The sequence below is a fragment of the Furipterus horrens genome, unplaced genomic scaffold (genome assembly GCF_987537825.1).
Source record: "Furipterus horrens unplaced genomic scaffold, mFurHor1.1.pri manual_scaffold_1, whole genome shotgun sequence".
Lineage (NCBI taxonomy): Eukaryota > Metazoa > Chordata > Mammalia > Chiroptera > Furipteridae > Furipterus > Furipterus horrens.
The window spans coordinates 74,619,053-74,639,735 of record NW_028327171.1 but is presented as its reverse complement, the minus strand read 5'-3'; the positions used below and the strand labels follow the sequence as shown (position 1 = coordinate 74,639,735).

Sequence of the window (20,683 nt, the reverse complement as noted above, 5' to 3'; positions counted from 1 at the left end):
GGGAGGGGATGATAGTAGTGGGGAGCAAAGTGTTGGGAACATCTGGTGAGTGGAAAAAAACAAAATATAAAACAAAATCATATCATGCAAACAAAAGAGAAACACAAAAAATTTAAAATTTAAATACATACATCTTATTTACGTTTAACATTAACAGGCTTAAACAGATTATCAGGTACAAAGCTGGCTGTACCTCACAGTTCTTGTCATTTTTTGTTCCTCTCCTTTTCATTCTCTTACAACAAGTAAAAAGTTGGAGCGATGTTTGAGAACAAAGTGATTGTTCACAATATTTAGAGTGAAATTTAAAATGACAAGAACTTATTTTTTTCAGAGTCATTTAAAAAGTTTGACATGCGGTAGCATAATACAGATAGATAAAACAAAAAATGACATGCTTTGTCAAAGAAGGAAACAAGGAAACAACACAACAGAAATAAACACAAATAACACCACCATATAAGGTTAAAGAAATGTTAACAATGGATGAGTATATTCATGTTAAATGCTTTTTTTTTCACTTAAAAAAAACAAACTTAATGATAGTAAATAAGATGAGAGCAATCTTTAGAAACAAAAAAGAAGCCAATTATTATTATTATTTTGCTTTTCCTTTTCGCACAGATGATGTTAATGTGCAGCTTAGAGTTTGCAATTCTTACCCTGATTGGTTGGTAACGCCTTCTAACAATTTTGCAGTACCTAGGAGTCTAACAATTATTGAGTCAACTAGCATGAAACACAGTATTCTGAAAGGTTTATGATTTATTTTGTTTGGCATACCTAAAAGACATTTTTGAACATATACTTGAACCATAACAGTCAACCCCTAAATCATAATTAGTAAAACTTGCCAAAAGTTAACAGTAGATCTAAATACAGAGAATATAACAGAAATAATTGCTCAGTTTAACACCAAAATCTTCCTTCCTTTCACTCATAACCAGCTGAAAATTTGAAGAGCAGCTTAGAGAATACTGAAACAATATAGCCAGGGTCAAGCTGTGAGAACCTCAATAAGATCCTCAGAGTCACATCTTGTCTCAAGTGGATAGGGATATTATTTACACAATAAGGAAATTAGAAAGAGTTAAAAAATTACCGTAATTACTGAGCCGGGGTTTGATTTCACATGTTTGCCACACAGCCCCAGTCTATTCAGAGTGTTTGACAGATTATTTTGCTATTAATAGGCTTCCTGTCAGTTTTTCAATTTAAGTCTTTGAGTCACACCAAAAATTTTCTAGTTCTTTACTTCTGATAAACAACCCTACTGGATCTCCAGACTTTAACCTGCTGAAGTCTCTACACTGGAGACACAGCAAACAGCTTGAAGTCACTCTCTTATCCTGGGTATTGATGTTTACACCCGTTTTCCAACAGGGAAGTTTTTTTCTAGCCAGTTAAATTAAGAAAATAACCTTCCAAAAACTAAATGTTGCTACATCAATCACTAGGGAAAACAGGTATTGCCTGGCATAAGATTACCATGATCAGTAAGTAGAACTGACTTTAATAACATACATTCATAAATATTACGTATACGTGCACATACACTTCTTGTTTACTAATTTTTGTAATAACTTCTTATGTTTATGGTAAGTTTTCCTAAATAGTCTAGGAAAGCTGAAGGCAAATTAAATGTTTTGGATTTTTAATTTTCACACATTTATAAAATAGAAAATAATACATTCTGCATCCACAATAATATTAGTTATTTAAAATTCTATGAAAATAACCTGATATTACCAAATCTATTACAGATTATAAAATATTAGATTTTTTGCTATCACACAATGGGTTAGAATAATTCCACTAGATATGAAAAGCAGCTTTTCAAAATTATTTGATTCTTAAGAATTGGAATAAAAATAACAGGTTTTGGTTTTATGTCTTTGTTTTGTTTTTAGTTTAGCCAAAAAACAAAACAAAACAAAACAAAAAACATGATTTGGGTTTTTGTTTTTCCTTATTTCATATCAACTAAGATAGGTAATAATAAATTTATATTTGTTTTGGAGAGAGTCTATATATTATCAGGTACTATGAACATTCTTTCATTAATCAAATAATATTCTAATATCTATAATTGTGAAAATGCATGAAATGTATTTTCCTAGGCTAATTTTCAAAGAACTTAAAAACAACAAGTTATTTTAATAATTGTTAGTCCACTCTAAAAGAACTGCCCTGGACAATTTTAAAGTGGTCAGACAGAAAAGATAACAACAGCACAAATATTTTATTGACTCATAGTCTGACTCCTGTTTTTCTGCTCATCATCCTCTCCCATCCTCCCTTCTTGACTTCATATGTACCTAAAAACAAACTAGCTGAAAGAAATTTGATGTGAAGCACCTTGGTTATTACAACAATTGTATCAAGAAAATAATCTGTATAAGAAATCTTTCCCAGTCACTATTACAAGTTTTGAATCACTATTAACTTCATTTCATTCTATGTGTTCTAAAACATTTTAAACATATTTTTTTTTCAAAAATTTTAAGGGTTACTTCATTACATTCTGTCTTTTTACTGCACATTGATGTTCATCCAATCATTTCAACTGCAACTGTGAAATAACCTAAATATTCAACACCAGAAGATTATCAGAATCAACTAATTTTTAACAATGCAAGATTAGCTGGAATCAGTTGAAATTCTCAGAAAGAACAAGAATATTGTATGATACTCGTTTTCTACCTAAACTTTCTGAATGACTCCCCACTTGATAATTAATCTTTTAAGGGAAGATCTCTGCTATTTAATTGTTCAGACCCTAGCGCAATGTAGAAGGTCAATAAATATTTACCAAATAAATTTGTTCATAGCATTACAAACTGATAGCATATTTTTGAGAATTTAGAAAAATCCACTTTTTTGACAGGGCTTAATAGTTAATATACAACTAAAAGATTTCATTACTTCTGCCCCTAAAAATCCATCTGTTTTCAATAAAGACTATCATTGTTATTTTTCTGAAGGATAAAAATTTAAGATTACAACATACAACTTATTCCTTCAATAAATGTCTATGCTAACAAAATAAATCTTTGCCCACACATCCTGCTTCTTTGAAAGCAGTGTGAGCCTGATTTGAGATTCATGCCCCCATTCTCCATTTTAACCTACAAGGAGGGTTCACTAAACTGATCCTGTTGTGATCGGTGGTAAATAATTATAACACATTTATAACTTATCATTATCCCCATTTAAAGGATGAGACAACTTTGAGATAGAATTTCCTGGTCTCTAAAATTAGATATATAAGGGTTTGTGTGTATGTGCATGTTATAGGTGTATATATAAGTTATATGTTATATGATGTATATATTACAAAGAGAATATTTTATTTAACTTGTATAATGAAAAGGCTTCTCCAACACTTCCTTATGGAGCTAATTTATTTTAGCTGCCTGATTGTAACTCTTTTTTCAAAGCAAAAATGAGTAAAAGACTGTACTCTTTCTAAATTTAAATATCTATCACTCTGATTTTTACTGCCACAAGTGAGTGGCAATATTTGGCATCATTAACAATTGATTAAAAGGTCCCAGTATCATGCATTCACTTTTGGTCTTTTACCATTGATGGTAAAATTGAAGTTATATACTTTTAAAAGATATGTTTATTTACTATTAGAGAGAGGGGAAGGGAGAGAGAAAGAGAGGGAGAGAAATGTCAATCAGCCACCACTTGCACACGCCCCAACCAGGGACTGGGCCTACAACCCAGGCATGTGCCCTAACCAGAAATGGAACCAATAACCTTTCACTTTTCAGGAAAATGCCCAGCCAACTAAGTCATGCTCATCAGGACTGTAGCTACATTTAAAAATATATATATGAAATTGCATACACTAGTACTAATCACTTGCTTCATTTTTGATGTATCTATGACCCTGTATATTTAAAAAAAAAACATTATGCTGTTAATGAAAAAAATTCTCAATCAAATATAGTAAAAGACATAAAATAACGTCACATTTTTCCTTCTAAGACACATACATTTTTATTTTTGCCAAGAATAAAAATACACTAATTTATATTCAGAAGAATTATATACATGCACATATGCACACTAATAAAAATAACTAAAATCTACATCAATATTAATTCACTAATTCTGTTCATAAAGCAAAATATTTACAGCTATATTAATATTTTAAGTAATTTGCTAAATATAACTTGTCAATTTTAGAAGTTCTTAATGTATGCCTTACATGTTAATATCCTATGATTAAATAATTTCAACATAGACACTAAGTATAAATAAAAAAGAACTTAATGCTATATAACACATAACTTATAAATATTAAAATTTAGAAATGATATCTATCTAATAGACTGGTTAATAAATTAATTTCATATAGTTCATCTCTGATTTCTAGAATACAAAAATATGGACATTATTTTTATTGTTATTTTCTTTGGAGGGTGTGTTAAATTAATAAAATACCTTTAACTTTGCCTGAAAAAAAAACATGGTTACAAAGAGGTTCAGCATCTACAATTTGCAAGATAAATTAATTGCATTTTCTAAACATTAAAGCATAAAGAACAGAAAAGTTAGTAATTGATAAAATATGTAGTGGATAAAAAAGGTATTTTGAGAAGTGAAAAAAAATTAGATTTTATTTGTCTATGTTTCATCAGAGAAGTTAGTAAATATGGACAAATAATTTATATATAATTTAAATACAAAATAATTTTATAGTTATTAAAAATTAGAATGAAAACCTTTTTGTTAATGTATTTTATCAGAATATACATAATTATGTAAGTCAGTTTCTCTGAAATTGTGATTATGTGTTTTAAATCATTTGCTAGTAAGTTAAATCTTAGGGGACTAATTTTTGACTATGTATTAAAATAAAACTTGCTAAAATGACTTCATGGTTTAAAAAGATATCACAATGAATTCACAGAGGTCCATGTTTCATTTTATGTGTATGTGTGTGTGTATGTGTATCATAGTAATTCAGGGATTTCCTTTAAAGGAAAAATGAGAGCATTTTATTGATAAAAAACTGAGAAAAGTAAAGGCTTCAAGACATAAAAATATTTTCTTATAGTTTACCTATGCATGAGATGTGAATTATAATAAATTATGCTTTTCATTTTACTTGTAACATATATAAAGTACTGTCCTCATGTAAAATAAATTCAGGAGTAATTCCATGTCAGACAGAACCCCAAATCTAGTTAGTTGCACAACTGCATATTAGTGCAGACAAAGTCTACGTAGGTTGCAAAGTTATTCATGTAAGTGAAGGCTGAGTTACAAATAAATGCAATGTAAATAGATGGGCTACTTCTGTAAGAACCTAGTCATTTCAAGAAGCACAATATCAGCTCACACAGCAAAATGGTTGAATCAGGAAACTGAAGTCTATGTCCAGAGTCCATGGCTAAACTTTGCATTCATAAATTCATCAGTCATTCCACCTGAGTGACTATGATCTGAATGCCAAACTGCACTCACAATTGCTTTGAGGCACCACGATGTTAAAGATTTCTGGAACAACAGGGCTAGAGTTCCTCAAAGCATGTATGCCTGATGTTTCTTCTCATAGTGCAAGGTTAACATGAACAAAGAAGTTGAAGGCCAGCACACAGGAAGACATCTGACCTTAACATAAGTACTTCCCCCATTTCTGGACTAAACTCTTTCTTCTCATCGTTGCCATGTCATCAGAACCACATCTTGTTTTATGACATTAGTTTTCTCTTTCTTGTCTATCCTTAGGGTCCAGTTTAAATGTGATTTCATTTGTAAAGCATCCCCAGTACTGCAAATAGTTAATATCCTCCTTTAATGTATTTTCAAGCACTTTGCACACCCCTACCACCATGATATTTCTGTATCTCCCAATGAACTGCAAGCTCTGTATTTATATATCAATATGTATTTGTTTTTAAAAATATTACTTCATTCTGGAACAAATTTACTCTGACCCAACCCCTCAATATCACCAAATCCCCATCTTAAAATGTCTTCCCTTTCTTGATGTATCTAATAAAATACTAGTCCCAGGTTTCAGCCTAATTCCCACATGCTCTGTGAAGACATCCTTGACCAACTAAATCCAAGCTGATTTCCCTTCTCTCTGAATACTCATTATGCTTTTGAATTTATCTACTACTTTTCTCACATTGTTACAAATCCCTCAAGTCCCCATGACAATGATACCTTATGGGCAACCATACCTAGAGTTATGTGTCTTTCACTAGCTCCACATCTCTGTCTCCCTCCCTCAATGTGAAACTATTACAAAATACATGTATGATGGTATGGTAACTTTTATTTATTTATTTAAATATTTTATCATTTATTTTTAGAAAGATGGGAAGGGAGGGAGAAAAACAGAAAGAGAAGCATTAATGTGCAAGAGAAACATCAGTTGGTTGCCTCTCACACACTCCCAACCAGGGATCTGAACTGCAACCCAGGCATGTGCGCTGACTGGGAATCAAACCAGCAACCCTTCAAATAACAAGCCAGCACTCAATCCACTGAGCCACACCAGCCAGGGCATGGTACAATAACTTTTAAAAATCTTCTCTAATGTACATAAACAATTAATATACTCTACTATTGTAACTCTTATTAATAATAAAGTTCACTGTACACAGAGTACACATCAAAGCTTTAAATGACTTAGGGGAAAAGGGGACAACTGTAATTGAAAAACCAAAATTAAAAAAAAAAAAAAAGCTTTAAATGAAATCAATGAAATCAGTGGTTGAACACTGGAAGTCTATAACTTTCATGTGGCACTTAACATGAATTATCTGTAATTTTTTTAATGAACAAGATTATATAATAACAGAAATTATAGATTCATTATATATTTCTGTGCTTCTTAGGGTACCTTACTCTATGAATTTGATTGGGGCTTTTAAATAATGCTCCTCCTAGTGGTAATGACAATGATGTCAGTAGATAAGGAATAGTATCATTTTTAATAACATGAATTAGTAATTGAGCACTAAACATAGTGAATATCTGCAAAAATTGTTTCCTCCTATTCGTGCTACCATATATGAGGTAATTTTCAGGAATTCGTGCTAAGGATCTTGAAGTCCAAATAATTATTTAAAAAATTAAAATGCAGCATACTGAAGAATCTTATATTCTGAATGCAGTTTTCCAAACATTTTAAAAGTGTTAAGAGTTTCAAATCATCCCATCACATTCAAAATAATAGAAAAGTGACCCTTTTTTTCACACCCTAATGAAGGAATTCAAAAGTATGCAACCATATTTTGTTATCAGAGCTTAATAGAGTACAACAGATCCCCTATAAACTTGTCAAAGTAAAATCAGTTCCAACAAGCACTGTATACAATAAATTGAAGAGTGGTACAGCACCTTTTTTCCAATAACAAGCTTTTCAGGTTAAAGGTATGTTTTGTTCTCTACAAATGCAGTGTACAATAATTTCTAACTTGTCAACCTGTTTTGTTTTGTGGCAGTTTCTCCTTTTAAAAAATGACATTTTGGCCCATTCAGAATGGATTTTTAAAGCAAAATTAAGTGTACAGTGTCTCAGAAGCTTAAGCGCTTGTTTCTCTCCAAGAACTAGTGTTCAATAGGGAAAAAAAAATGCCGTTTAGTAGGACTCCATATGTCTGCCTCTTTTCTGCTTTATATCAATAACTCCCCAGGGTGGTACCAGTGTAATCAAGAGTAAATCCAAATCAAAGATTATTAGTGGAGATACAGAAGGGGAAGAACTCAAGGTGTATTAGAAGTGTTAGAGTAAGAAGTATCTTTTTGATAGAAGCTATTCACACTTCTTAGCCTTAAAAATAATAAGGCATTGTCAAGCCTTTTACTGGTAATTGCACTACCATGGAAAGCAATTGTAAGAGAAAGTTTACTCTATTTGCTTTTTGCCTGGGCAGAGGACATTTATCTGTCCCCATTATGTTCAGCTACATGTAGCAGTCTATTTGGATTATAGCATAAGAATGGAAAACAGCACCAAGGCTCTTACTTAAATGACAACCGCCAGGTTGACAAGGCCTCAACTTGCCAGTGAATGCCTGCTGCTCAAGTGTCATATGGTAAACTTATCTGCTTCGTGAAAAGAAACCCTTTAAAAAATTAAATTTGAATAAATCTCTTTTATCTCTCTGATGGTTTCTACTGGCTTCACATGCTAAAAGGAATCCTTATACAATAAAACATACTATTCTTGAAATATGAAAAGTAGAGGAATTTTAAACTGTAGGTGGTAACCAACAGTCCTATGTAATTACAAGAAATATTCATGAATAAAATCAGTGTGTTATTTGAAAGAAAAGGTATGCATTATTTTCTTTTAAAATACTCCTTTACATTTCAAACTGACAAAAGCAAAGGGAAATTTAAAGTAGGAAAAAAATGTCTATGAAGTGGGTGACTCATATTATTTAGCTCCATCTACTTCAATATTGTGAGTTCTCTCCTAACAGTACTTGACCAAAAATTCAATCAAATAATTTGATCAAATACTTTAAGTTCCATAAGGATATCAATTTCCTAGGAGAGAAGATGACTATCAGCTATTAAAATAAAAAAAAATAAATTAAATGTTAATATACACAATGGGAAGTGTAATGTATTGGAAAACACTGGATGAGAAATCCAGATATTTGGATTTTTAAATTTAGGGCAGGTGATAATATAGCAGAGAGATATTTTTCATATAGTTTAATCTTTACTCACCTGTGCTGTCTCATCTAAAAAATAAAGAGTTTAGACCTAGTCATTTATATAAATGCTTTGGACCAGGTTCTAAATTAGTGATGATCACAGTTGATATTCTTAAAAGAAAAACCACCTTTACTCAAGAAACTTGGAAATGCAAACATTTTTGTACATGACTTTAAGATGCAAAGAGCCCCTAAAGATGTTGGTTTATATTTAAAAAATGTAATAAAATAAGCTCAAAGAATGTTTTATATCATGCTATTAGACTATGCTACCAAAGACATACAATTTGAAAAATGTTGACATTAAACTGGAAGTTATTACATAGCACTATTTTTTTTGAATTATAATTTTCACATAATTTTTCTTAAATGACAATTTTAAAGGTAGTAAAATGTATCCAGATATAATGTATAATATTGTAATGTAAAAGCTTATATAAATAAAATTAAAATAGAATATGGGGATGTTTCAAAAATTATTATAAACTTGCTATCTTATAACTTAAAATCAATAATGGGCATTAGTAGGTGCTTTTTGTGCCTTCATGTTAAGAAATCATCTACTTTGATGAATTTATAGACAATAATCCCTAGCAAACACTGAAAATAATATACTGTAAGCAGAATGATAAAGAAACACCTATTGAGATCCAGTTTTAATATATTCTCCTATCACCTGTATCCCTACTGTTGAGTTGTCATGCAAAGCAAATTTTTTTCTTAACCTTAGAAAAATTTATTTAAAAAGTGAATCCTAATTGCAGACAACATGGAGGCCTAGACATACATGCTGGGTACGCTCCACATCTAAGAATGAATACAACTACCTCAAAACTAAAAACAACCAGAAGTTCCAGAAAATTAAGCTGCAGAGAAGTCCAACAAACAAAGATATAAAGAAGAAATACTCATCCAGACAGGTAGGAGGGGCAGAGCCAGGGCAGAGAGGACCTGATGTGGTGGTGGCAGCAGCGGCAGCAGCAGCAGACCAGAGGAGAGCACAGTCACACATTTAAAAAAGTGGGGAGGGACACCTGGTGAGCATTCCCAGCTCCTGGCCAGACCATGCAGCTCATTGTCTCAGCACTGGGGAAAATCAAGCCTCATTGCTTCTGACTGTGCAGTCTGGTGGGGGTTGGGGTGAAGGAAGAAACTTCCAGTCTCTCAGCAGAGTCCTCTTGTTTAAAGGGCCCCCATGGTCCTAGAACATGTGCAGACCCACCCACTCTGAGAACAATGGCCAGGACAACAGCTAGAGAGGTGCCAGTCCCATAGAGAAGTGAGAGAAGCGCCTGGAAAAGGGGCAAGTGCTGAGCAAACAGCATTGTTCCCTTTCAGATGCCTCTCCCACAAATAGTGCCACAATGTGGTGAAATGGGTCACCCCATACTGATGAATACCTAATGCTCTGCCTCTTACAATGTAACAGGAGCAACAGCTCTACCTAAGACACAGAGGCAAACAAACATGGGAACCTGTCAAGATGAGGAGACAGAGAAGTATGGTCCAAAAGAGGGAATGGATCCAGATTCCAGTGGGAGAACTAAGCAACGAGAAGATAGCCAATCTAACAGATGAGGAGATAGACAACCTAACAAATGCATAATTCCTAACACTGGTGATAAAGATGCTCACAGGTTTGACAGACATGCTTGAGTATGGCAACTGCATAAGGGAAGGAGTAAAGGCTATGCTAAGTGAAATGAAGAAAATCCACACAAAACCAGTGGTGAAGGAACTGAAACCAGGGTTCCAATTAATGATTTGGAACATAAGGAATAAAAAAAGTCAACCAGTAAAGAATGAGGAAACAAGAATTGAAAAAAAATGAGGAGAGGCTCAGAAACCTCTGGGACAACTTTAAATGTGCCAACATCTGAATCATGGAGGTGCAAGAAGAAGAAGAGGAAGAGCAAGAAATTGAAAACTTATGTGAAAAAATAATGGAGAAAAACTTCCCAAATTTGTTGAAGGAAATAGATGTACAAGTCCAGGAAGCACAGAGAGTCCCAAACAAGCTAGATCCAAAGAGGACCACACCAAGATACAGCATAATTAAAATGCCAAAGATTCATGATAAAGAGAGAATCTCAAAAGTATCAAGAGAAAAGCAGAGAGTTACCTACAAAGGGGTGCCTATAAGACTATCAGCTGATTTCTCAAAAGACACTTTGCAGGTAAGAAGGGACTGGCAAGATGTATTCAAAGCAAGGACCTACAACCAAGATTACTCTATCCAGCAAAGCTATCATTTAGAATGGAAGGGCAGATGAAGTGCTTTCCAGATAAGGTAAAGCTAAAGGAGTTCATCATCACAAAGCCATTATTATATGAAATGTCAAAGGGACTTACTTAAGAAAAAGAAAATCAGAACTATGAACAGTAAAATGACAACAAACTTACAACTATCAACAACTGAGTCTAAAAAATAAAAACAAAATCCAACTAAGCAAACCAGAATAGGAACAGAATATTAGGTATGGGGGTCATTTGGAGGGTATTCAGCTGAGAGGGGGAAGGAGGAGAAATGCAGAAAGGGGACAGAGATTAAGAAACATAATTGGTTGGTACAAAATAGACAGGGAGAAGTTAAGAATAATATAGGAAAGGGTGAAGCCAAAGAACTTATATGTGGCACCCATGGACATGAACTAAGGGGAGTGAGATTGCTAGAGGTAAGGGAGTTACTGAGCAGAGGGAAGCAAAGGGAAAAAAAATTGGAACTACTGTAACAACATAATCAATAAAATATACTTAAAAATAAAATAAAATAAATAAAAAATAAAAATGACTCCTGTATAGGATTTAGTTATACAAATTGATAACCTTCCCCAAATTATTTATATTTAAGATAGGGTCTTGAAATATAATTAATGAGAGGACATTGAAAACTCAGAAATTGCATCATGTTCAAACAAGAGTGAAAACACTTCACTGTTTAATTTTTACTAAGAACTCCAGGTAAAACTGACAGTGTGGATTTTCAAGCTATGTCTCAGAATTTTATCTTAGATTAGATATAAGTGTTATCCTTATAAGAGATGACAAAGTTCTGAAAAACAAAAAAGTTCAGTTAGCAATAATCATAAAATTTTACAAAAAAATATATATACAATAAAAGATTTCCATTAGATATTTTAATTTTTATACACAGTTATTCATATTATTCAATGCTTAACTCTGTAAAGTACCACTTAAATATGGATTGCCAAATAACTATATCTCACTTCTTTGCCTAATATAAGATGAAAGGTAAAAGTCTTGATTTTGGTGATCAGTGAATAAATATCAATTATCCTAATTTTACTCAGAAGTTAGGACAGTGTATATAAACTAACACATTTACATATGTGTATCTAAGTATATATGTGTGTGGATGTATGTAGATATAGGTGTGTATGTATGCATATAAGTATTATTTTATTAAAGTTTATTCTGTTGAAAAGACGGTGCCAGAGGCAGATAAAGAAATAAAGACATTTAATAATTAAAAAAAAAAGATTGATTGTCTGCTTCTTATAAGGCATGGTTTAAAGAGCTAGAGATACAGAAATAAACAAGATGTATAAGATCTCTGCTTTTAAGGAAGTCATCATCTACTGGGTGAACATAGAATATATTAACATATAAAGATACATATGTGCATATGTAATACATGTACACAAAGGCATGAATATATTATCTGTGTGCACACATATACATATACACATACATATATATATATAACCAAATGTACAAATAAACAGCAAAATACCAAATAATGATGGATCGCTTTCAGAGAATTAAAATAAAGTGATACATGACTGAGGTTGCTTTAGATTGGAGTGACAAAAAAGGCCTCTCTGAAAAGGTTAAATATGAGATCTGTATGATAAGAAGTCACTCTTGCAAAGACCAGCATTCATGACAACATTCCTGGACAGACATAGGCAGACACAGGGTTCCTAAAACGAGAATGAGCTTGATGTGTTAGCGGTGCTGGAAGAGGACTGGGGAACAGAGGTGACTGCATGGACAGTGATGAGATGTCACAGGTTGGGTAGCATATTATGCTGAGTTTAATAAGCTAGGCTAATAAGGATTTGGGGTCTATACTAAGTGTGATGAAATGCCTTTGGAAAAGTTTTAGTGGGGAAAGACATAAAAGGATGTGTATTTTAAATATTTATGTATTATACCTATGTGGGAAATAGATTGGACAGAAAGAAGTGTGGAAACAGAGTCCACTAACTAATGTTTCAATAGTTGAGGCTAGAGAGGATGGCCGGAAGAAGTGGTGGACATAATTGGGGGCATGGATTGGAAACAGTGTCAAAAGAATTTGCTGATGAATTGGAAAGAAGGGTAGAGAGGAATCAAGGATAAATCTTCAATTCCGGAATAACCCTATGATCTATGTTGTTACAATGTTTGTGAAAGCTACATTGTAAGAAGGAACAAAGCAAGTTTTATATAAAATACACTATCTTCTATCTTACCATGCCTTTGTTTCTGAAAACAAATGCCCAGAATTTCCCCCATGAGAAACTGTATATTGCTTGAAATCTCTAATGAATGAATGCATATATATATATATATATATATATATATATATATATATATATATGTCAGTAGAAGAGCTTTGTGCATTTCTGTAAAGTTACGATATAACCTTATTTGCACATAAAAAAAATCTTGAAAGCCTGAGTGCCATGTATTCTATCCTTATGTTTCCTGTTACTGATAAAACATATTTTTTATAAACAGTGAAAGAAAAGGTATTTAAATGTTGAAGTTTTGAGTGGTGGACTGTTGCCTGCCTTTAGGCAGGTATGAGAGTTTTCCCCATAGACATTTCAGTCAGTGCTCTATCTGAATGTCACAGAAACATTTACTACAGAGTGCTGTGTGTGAACAGAATTTTTATATGAAGGGTGAAACTTTAATTTACTATTTCAGGCTCATCTTAAAAGAAAGAGATGGAATTAAGCCTAATGTCTGTTGAGTATGCTTGCACCATTTAAAATGTTTTCTCATGAGAGCAGTGCTCCAGTCTCCACTATTTGATGCCATTCCACGTCTCTCTGCAGAGCAACAGCATATTCATTCAGTCGGAGGTGCACCTCTTCTGCAGGCACCACAGCCATCCCTCTTTATGCATGTCCAGAAATGATATGTTTTATCTCAGCCATTAAAGAAGGAACAGTTTTCAGACTCATTCAACTAGTTTACTGTGTGGAAACTCTCAACTAGGGATGAGAGCAGCAATCGTAGTGCTCTTCCATTAGTGCACTGTTTGTTGTTCCATATGGATGTCTTTTTATCCTTTTCTTCCTGCACCATGTATTTTTCCATCTATGCTTCTAAAGAAAGCTTTTCCAAAGGAAGAATGCTCATTATGAGTACACAAAAATAATTTACCAACTGGTAAGTCTGTTTCCATGTGTGGGAACAGATTTTAGCTGAATTCCTTTTAATGTTTGCTAGGCCGTACATCTGTTCATAATCTGGGCTCCTCTCTCCTGCTTCCCCACCCAGGCATCTGAGCTCCAAGATGCACCATCGTACTTCCATCAGGATCTGTATCGCCTTTCCTAATAGTACAACCAAGCAACAACGAATGTGTGGCTTCTCAACATTTCTCAATGTTGCATTGCTGGCTAATTGAAATGGTAAATGTACATGCAACTGCCAACTTTTTAGTCTAGCTACATACTTAATATGATGCATAGAGTACTTTTTTTTTCATTTTAATGTGATGAAGGTCCTCATTAGCTTTTAAATCTTTGATAATCATATTATGAGTATGTGAAATATATACTGTAAGACTAAGAAAGCATGTATTACAATCAAATTTGCTTAGTGCTAGGATAAAATAAATCTAAAAACAAATTTAGGATATTACATTATGAGAGTCCTAATCTGTTTCACAGTTATTCCTGCATTCACCTACACATTTATAAATTAGTTTGCTAAATTTAGAATCAGATACTAGTAACTGTAAAGCAATGCAATTTCTATTTTGTACACTAGTTGATTTAAGAGAGATACTAGAAGCCTTAGAAATGTTTGTTTAGACTAAAAAAAGGCTTCCCTCAATTATTCAACTTGGCTCTCTCCTGTGGTAAACAAATCAACTGAAATGGCAAATCAGTGCTCAGGATGGAAAGTGAACTTGCATTTAGCTATAGTCTCTGAAAGAGGTAAATGTTTACATGAGCAACAAAACCTGAAAGTTTGGCTTGATGAAGGAGTCTGTAATATATTGGTGTACAACTTTCTGTCCCTGAGCATTTTGACATTTATTATTAACAATAAAAGCAGAGCAAAATGAAAGTAGCAGTTGTATCGATTCTTTAAAACTGGAAAGGCATATTTAATAGCTTGATACCTTTCACTAGACCAAAGCACATAGACATTTCTACATGTAATATTATTTTCTACTATTAAAATTGTATATCTGAAACATTCTTTTTATTATAATTCTTACACTAACAATAAAATGTGATGAATCTCATTCAATCTATGTGCTATTTTGAGATAAATTACCCTGGAAAGAAACAAAAAGCAATATTGTATTTTTCTTCAGTATTAATTTCAATAAATATATGAACAAATAAAAACAAATATAACATCAAGTGATATTTTAGGGATATCAAGTCAGTAACTATCAGCAAGCTGATTGGCATTGCAGAAATATAAACAAGCTTTTAATTCTATTTCACACTTTCTACTATGATAATACTATGTATAAAGAATTTTATTTGTTTTTATGTTAATAAAAATAAAACTTGCTAGAGAAGCAAAATATATACACATAAAGTAAAAATATGGAAAGGTACATGATGGCCAATTGTATTCACAATTAGAATAATAACAGTTAAGATAATAAAGAAGTAATAAATAATTATAAACGTGTATTCATAAAGTAGAAAATAATAAAGTAATAGAATATGTTACAGCAGTGGTAAAATAATTTAAATCTCATATAAGGGTTACTATGACCATAGAAAGAATAAATTTGGAAACAGATGGAGAACATCATAAAAACCTTTCTGGAATAGTGCATCTCAGCTCTGTTATGACTGTCTAAGAGTCCTAAGTAGAAGTGGTTTCTCCACAGAAGCTCTAACTGGTCTCCCTGTTACTCTCTTCTATAATCTGGTCATGCCATAGTACTGTAGCTACTGGTAGGAGAAGAAATATATTGCTCTTTTTTTTCCTTTTTCTTTATGTTTCTATATTTCTTCTTGAATCCTGGAGAGGGCTTTGAGGATGGAGGTGATACTAAAGAGTTCCAGCATCTCTATCCATCTTTCATTTGTATTTTGAAGAGTGGTTACAAACTGCTCTACTGTGAGTGTGAAGGGAGATAAGAGGCATTAGGAAAGTTGAGAAGAAAGAAATTTAGGATTTAGAGGGAATATAACAATTTTGTTTCACATTTTCTGTAGATATTTTCTCAACATTTCCCAGGTGCTATATGTTTCTGAAACTTCAAAATAATATTGTTTTAATCAGTTGATGACAAATAAATATAAGCACTTGACAAACTTAAAAAAATGTATATGAGCACTTGAATTGCTTCTAACCGGAAAATAAGAATTGTCAAGATCATCTGTAATTCTCTGCAGCCATTCCTCTTGTGATAAATAGCTATCTGCTATGCTCTCTATACTGGAAGATACTGACCCAGATAGTCTTTACTTGGGAGAAGACATTTTATCCAAATCTTCTGAATTTGATATTGCATCAGAGAAACAAGGGTGATTGTAATTTTTATCCTGCTCAATATATATATTACTAATAAATTTTCTATTAGTTAGGAAGAATTTAGAATTTTCTTGTTCTTCAATAGGGATAACTTAATTTATCTGTTAGTACCATTTAGGGAAGATCATGGGCAGTAAATTATATGCAACTCTTGATTAAGTTTCATATCAGAGCACTGAATTGATATTGCCATTGATAATGCAAGGCTACTAGTAATATAATAATAATAGTAGTCTAATTTGTTGCAAATCTATCCATGTACTTGACAGTGCATTGGTTACATCCATTTATGATATATACCATTAGTTTATGAATAATCCAGGAGTACCGTGTTACCTTTTTTTTTCTTTTTAATTCCAGACACTTGGACCACATTCTTGCACTCTGAAAATCTATATCATCGTATGGTCATTCTCTTATAGCTCTTTTATTTTTGTATGATAATTACTTGAATGTTTATTTCCATATTAAACTCTAAACTTCTTGAGCGATATTGACATTAGTTGTATAGTGGCTTTATATTCAGTGGGTAAATGCTAAGTATATATGTTGTGAATGAATGATTTTTTCTCTTGATCTGAGTTCTACAAATAGTAAAAAAACAGAAATGCAACAACGTATTTTAAGACCATCAATATGGAAATAATCAGCCATTCTAAATAAATATCAGGATCCTAGTAATAGCATGATAATAACTTCAATATTTTATACATAAGCAAAAAAAAAAAACTACAGTGACCATAGAAATTAATAGTATGACTTCCAATATAACAGATTAATTTTTCATAGCTGAGCTTATTAATAAAAAAACTATTTATTTTCTAAAAGAATCTCCACAATGCAAAAGTTTCATAAGCATAATATTTTATCTTACAAGTATTTGCATGCTCAAATTTGTTAGGCTCTTTATTGAGAGTGAATTTTATACTGGCAGTTTCAAATTACCATCTGTAGCTCTAATACTGAAATTTTCAAAGGTGTAATTAGGAGGGGGAAAAAAACCTTCCAGTGTCCATAACACAAAATGTCAGGGCTGTTAAGAATTAAATGTGATACCATTTAAATAATAAACTTCCATTGACACCCAAAGAATAAAATCTAACTATTAGAATGGCATCTATATAGCAGATGATTTCACAGGAAAGTGCTCAGACCTCCATCAAGTTAAGAATCAATAGAACCTAGACAACTGTGGTATAGTTAAAGACAAGATCTCAGCTCATGAAAGGCCCTGCTGTGCTAGAGCTATATTAAATTATCACAGTTAATGTAAAATCAACCTTGGTGTAAAAGAAAAAGGGTGAAGTTCTCACAAATGATCGCTTATCGCTCCATTCCAAAATGCATACAGCATTCATTACAGATTGAAATGCCACTCAAATTTCATCATTTAGTAGGGTTTAGAAACAGCCAAACCATTAACACAAGAGAGTAGCTTTTTACATTTATACAACCAGTGAATAATGAAACATTATACTCTGTGTGAAAAAGGGGTGAAAAAAACCTTTATTTTGTAATGAACCCAATTGGAGCCCTTTTAAACAAAGGGTAATATGGTTTCACTCTTTCACTGAGCCTCTCATTACTTGTGTCAATAATCCTAGGTAAACTACTGTTGAACTTCACAGCATTTATATAGTAGCATGAATAGCATTAATCTATGGGGTGCTTTTGATGAATTGTAGTTCAAAAAGCAAAGCCAAAAATTACTTCTTGCAAAGTGCTTAGAGAAGTGTTTATTAGAAATGTGTCAACTGCCAACTACCTAAAGGCAGCTTGGCCACTTAGGAAGTCATGCTGTTGGCTAGCTTGCAAACACTGAGAAAACATATGAATTTTCCCCACTTGAATTTCTTAAAAAAATGAATGACATTCTTTACATTTATTATTTTCTGTCACTCCTTTCTAATTCTCTATTTTGTTAATGTCATATTGCTTTCAACAGAATATGACATGCTACATAACATTCCACTAGGTTCCCAGAAACTGTTAGGTGAGAAAAGCACTTACAAAGTTAAAGGTGAATCAGACTACTTCATTTATATGACTGCATGATCTACATCTCCTGGTCATCATGAATGGAAAGCTGCTCCTACACTCTGCTTTAACTATCTAGCTTATCTTCTTGATACATTCAGGGATTGTGACATTCTCTTTGGCAGTAGCGCTGGCAGAGTGTGTCTCCAGGGGTTTACCACATTTAATTCCAAGTTAATATCAGTCTAATTTGATTAGGCTGATCTGTATCAAACAATGAAATTTGCACAACTCATAATGTGCTAGAAATTAATCTCCCAGCTCTACCATCTCCGAGATATTTGTATGTGCATAGTCTATTCACTAAGAGACTTTCATTTGCCTTTGATAGCAAAGTGCTATACAGAATTGAGAGACTATATACACTAAAGCAGCAATTTGAATGTGGAATATTGACTTAATATACACATGTTTTCATTCATTTTGATGTGTATTATAGAAAAATAAATACCTGGAAAAAGCACAACTGCATTCATTATTTTTCCCTAAATTTAAATCTCATTTTAAAGAATTAGATCTCATCCCCTATTTTTGGAACTAACCCATGCTTTTTAAAGTATTCTATAATTAGATTCATGGGAAAATATATCAAATAAATGTACCCTCTTAATGATTTCTAAAATCCATTGGATTTATGACAGCATCATATTTTATACAATACTCATTCGGAATACTATATATCATGTAGAACAAATGCCTAGTCTTACAAAATTTTTCTTAGTGAAATACATGAGGAAAATGTTACATTCTCTAATTCTTCCTTCTCTTGGAGATTCACAGTATACCCTGGCACATAAAATAAACTCTGAGAAGTTTTGCAATAAAGAAACCCTATTTACTTTGTTTATTGTGGTATTTTTCAATCTCCTAAAAGTCATCTCCATCTAACAATGTTAGTGTTACCTTATAAACAACAACACATTGTGGCTTTTGGAGGTTGGGGAAAACAGATAGTTTTCAACCTCGTGTATTTCTATTTTTTGCTGCCATTTTGTTATATATATTCAAATTGTGAAATTAGTGGAGAGGAGAAAAAATGTCTGTGTTTCAAATTATTATTCACAAGTAATTAATGCAATTATCATTAATATAGTACACCTCTTTGCTGCCTCTCAATGGTATGCTATCATTCTCTGTGAAACCAGTTATAGTGATTATATTTTTGTGAAAATACAACCAAAATTAGTATAAGGGAAATATAATTTTCATGATTCTGATTTGTAACTAAAAACATTTGGAAAATTGAAAGAAAAGCCTAATATAATTTAATAATCACCACCCAAAATTACACAATATATTTATAATAAAGAAAACTTGACACAAATACATTTTTGTTTCTTGAGATAGGCCTGTAATGCTATGAATTTCCCTCTTAGGACTACTTTCACCGTGTCCTATAGATTTTAGGTTGTTGTGTTTCAAGGTATATTTTGATTTCTTCCCCGACCTCATTGTTAACCCATTCATTGCTTAGTAACATTTTATTTAGCCTCTATGTCTTTGTGTGTTTTTCAGAGCTTTTTTTTCTGTGATTGATTTCTAGTTTCATGCATAGGGTCAGAGAACATGCTTGCTATGAGATAATAATAATGATTATTTTTTATTCTTAGTGTATTTTTAAATTTTATTAATTCTATTTGGAACATATTAAAAGTGAACCTTGGAGATATTTACAATTATGAGTTCTTCTGAAAGAAAAAAAATCTGCTTAATTTTGTTTGTTATTATAAAGATTTGATAAATTTAAACAGTTTTTCAGGGGATCCATTCTTTCAGATATAATTATATCAAAAGGGTACTCACCGTGTACAATGAGAACATACTCTGCACTGCTTTGGCCAATGGTGTTTGTGGCTTCACATCGATATGTACCATTATCAGTTTTGTTCAGGAAAAGAATGTTTAGCTCCCTACCACTCACAACCATTCGATCAGGATCTGGTAATTCTCCACCATCCTTCGTCCACAAAACAGGTTCTGGCCTATTGGATTTAAACATGCATATAAACAGAAAAAAAAAAAAAAAAAAAAAAGTGAGAAATGCTATATATTTTGTGAATTTAAGAAATCAAGCAATTTTTAATTTTTTAAAGATTTTACTCATTTATTTTTAGAGAGAGGGGACGGGAAGGAGAAAGAGAGGAAAAGAAACATCAATGTGTGGTTGCCTCTCACACACCCCCAAATGGGAC

At 32.4% G+C, this 20,683-nt stretch overlaps 1 protein-coding gene across 1 annotated transcript in view; it reads right to left on the bottom strand.

The window, feature by feature from the left end:
* Nucleotides 1–20,683, bottom strand: part of CADM2 (cell adhesion molecule 2) — a 177,949-nt gene that overhangs the window by 80,315 nt on the left and 76,951 nt on the right. Inside the window, exon 5 of the mRNA XM_090290236.1 lies at nt 20,295–20,473. Coding sequence (XP_090146362.1) covers nt 20,295–20,473 — 179 coding nt within the window. The remainder of the gene's footprint in view (nt 1–20,294; nt 20,474–20,683) is intronic.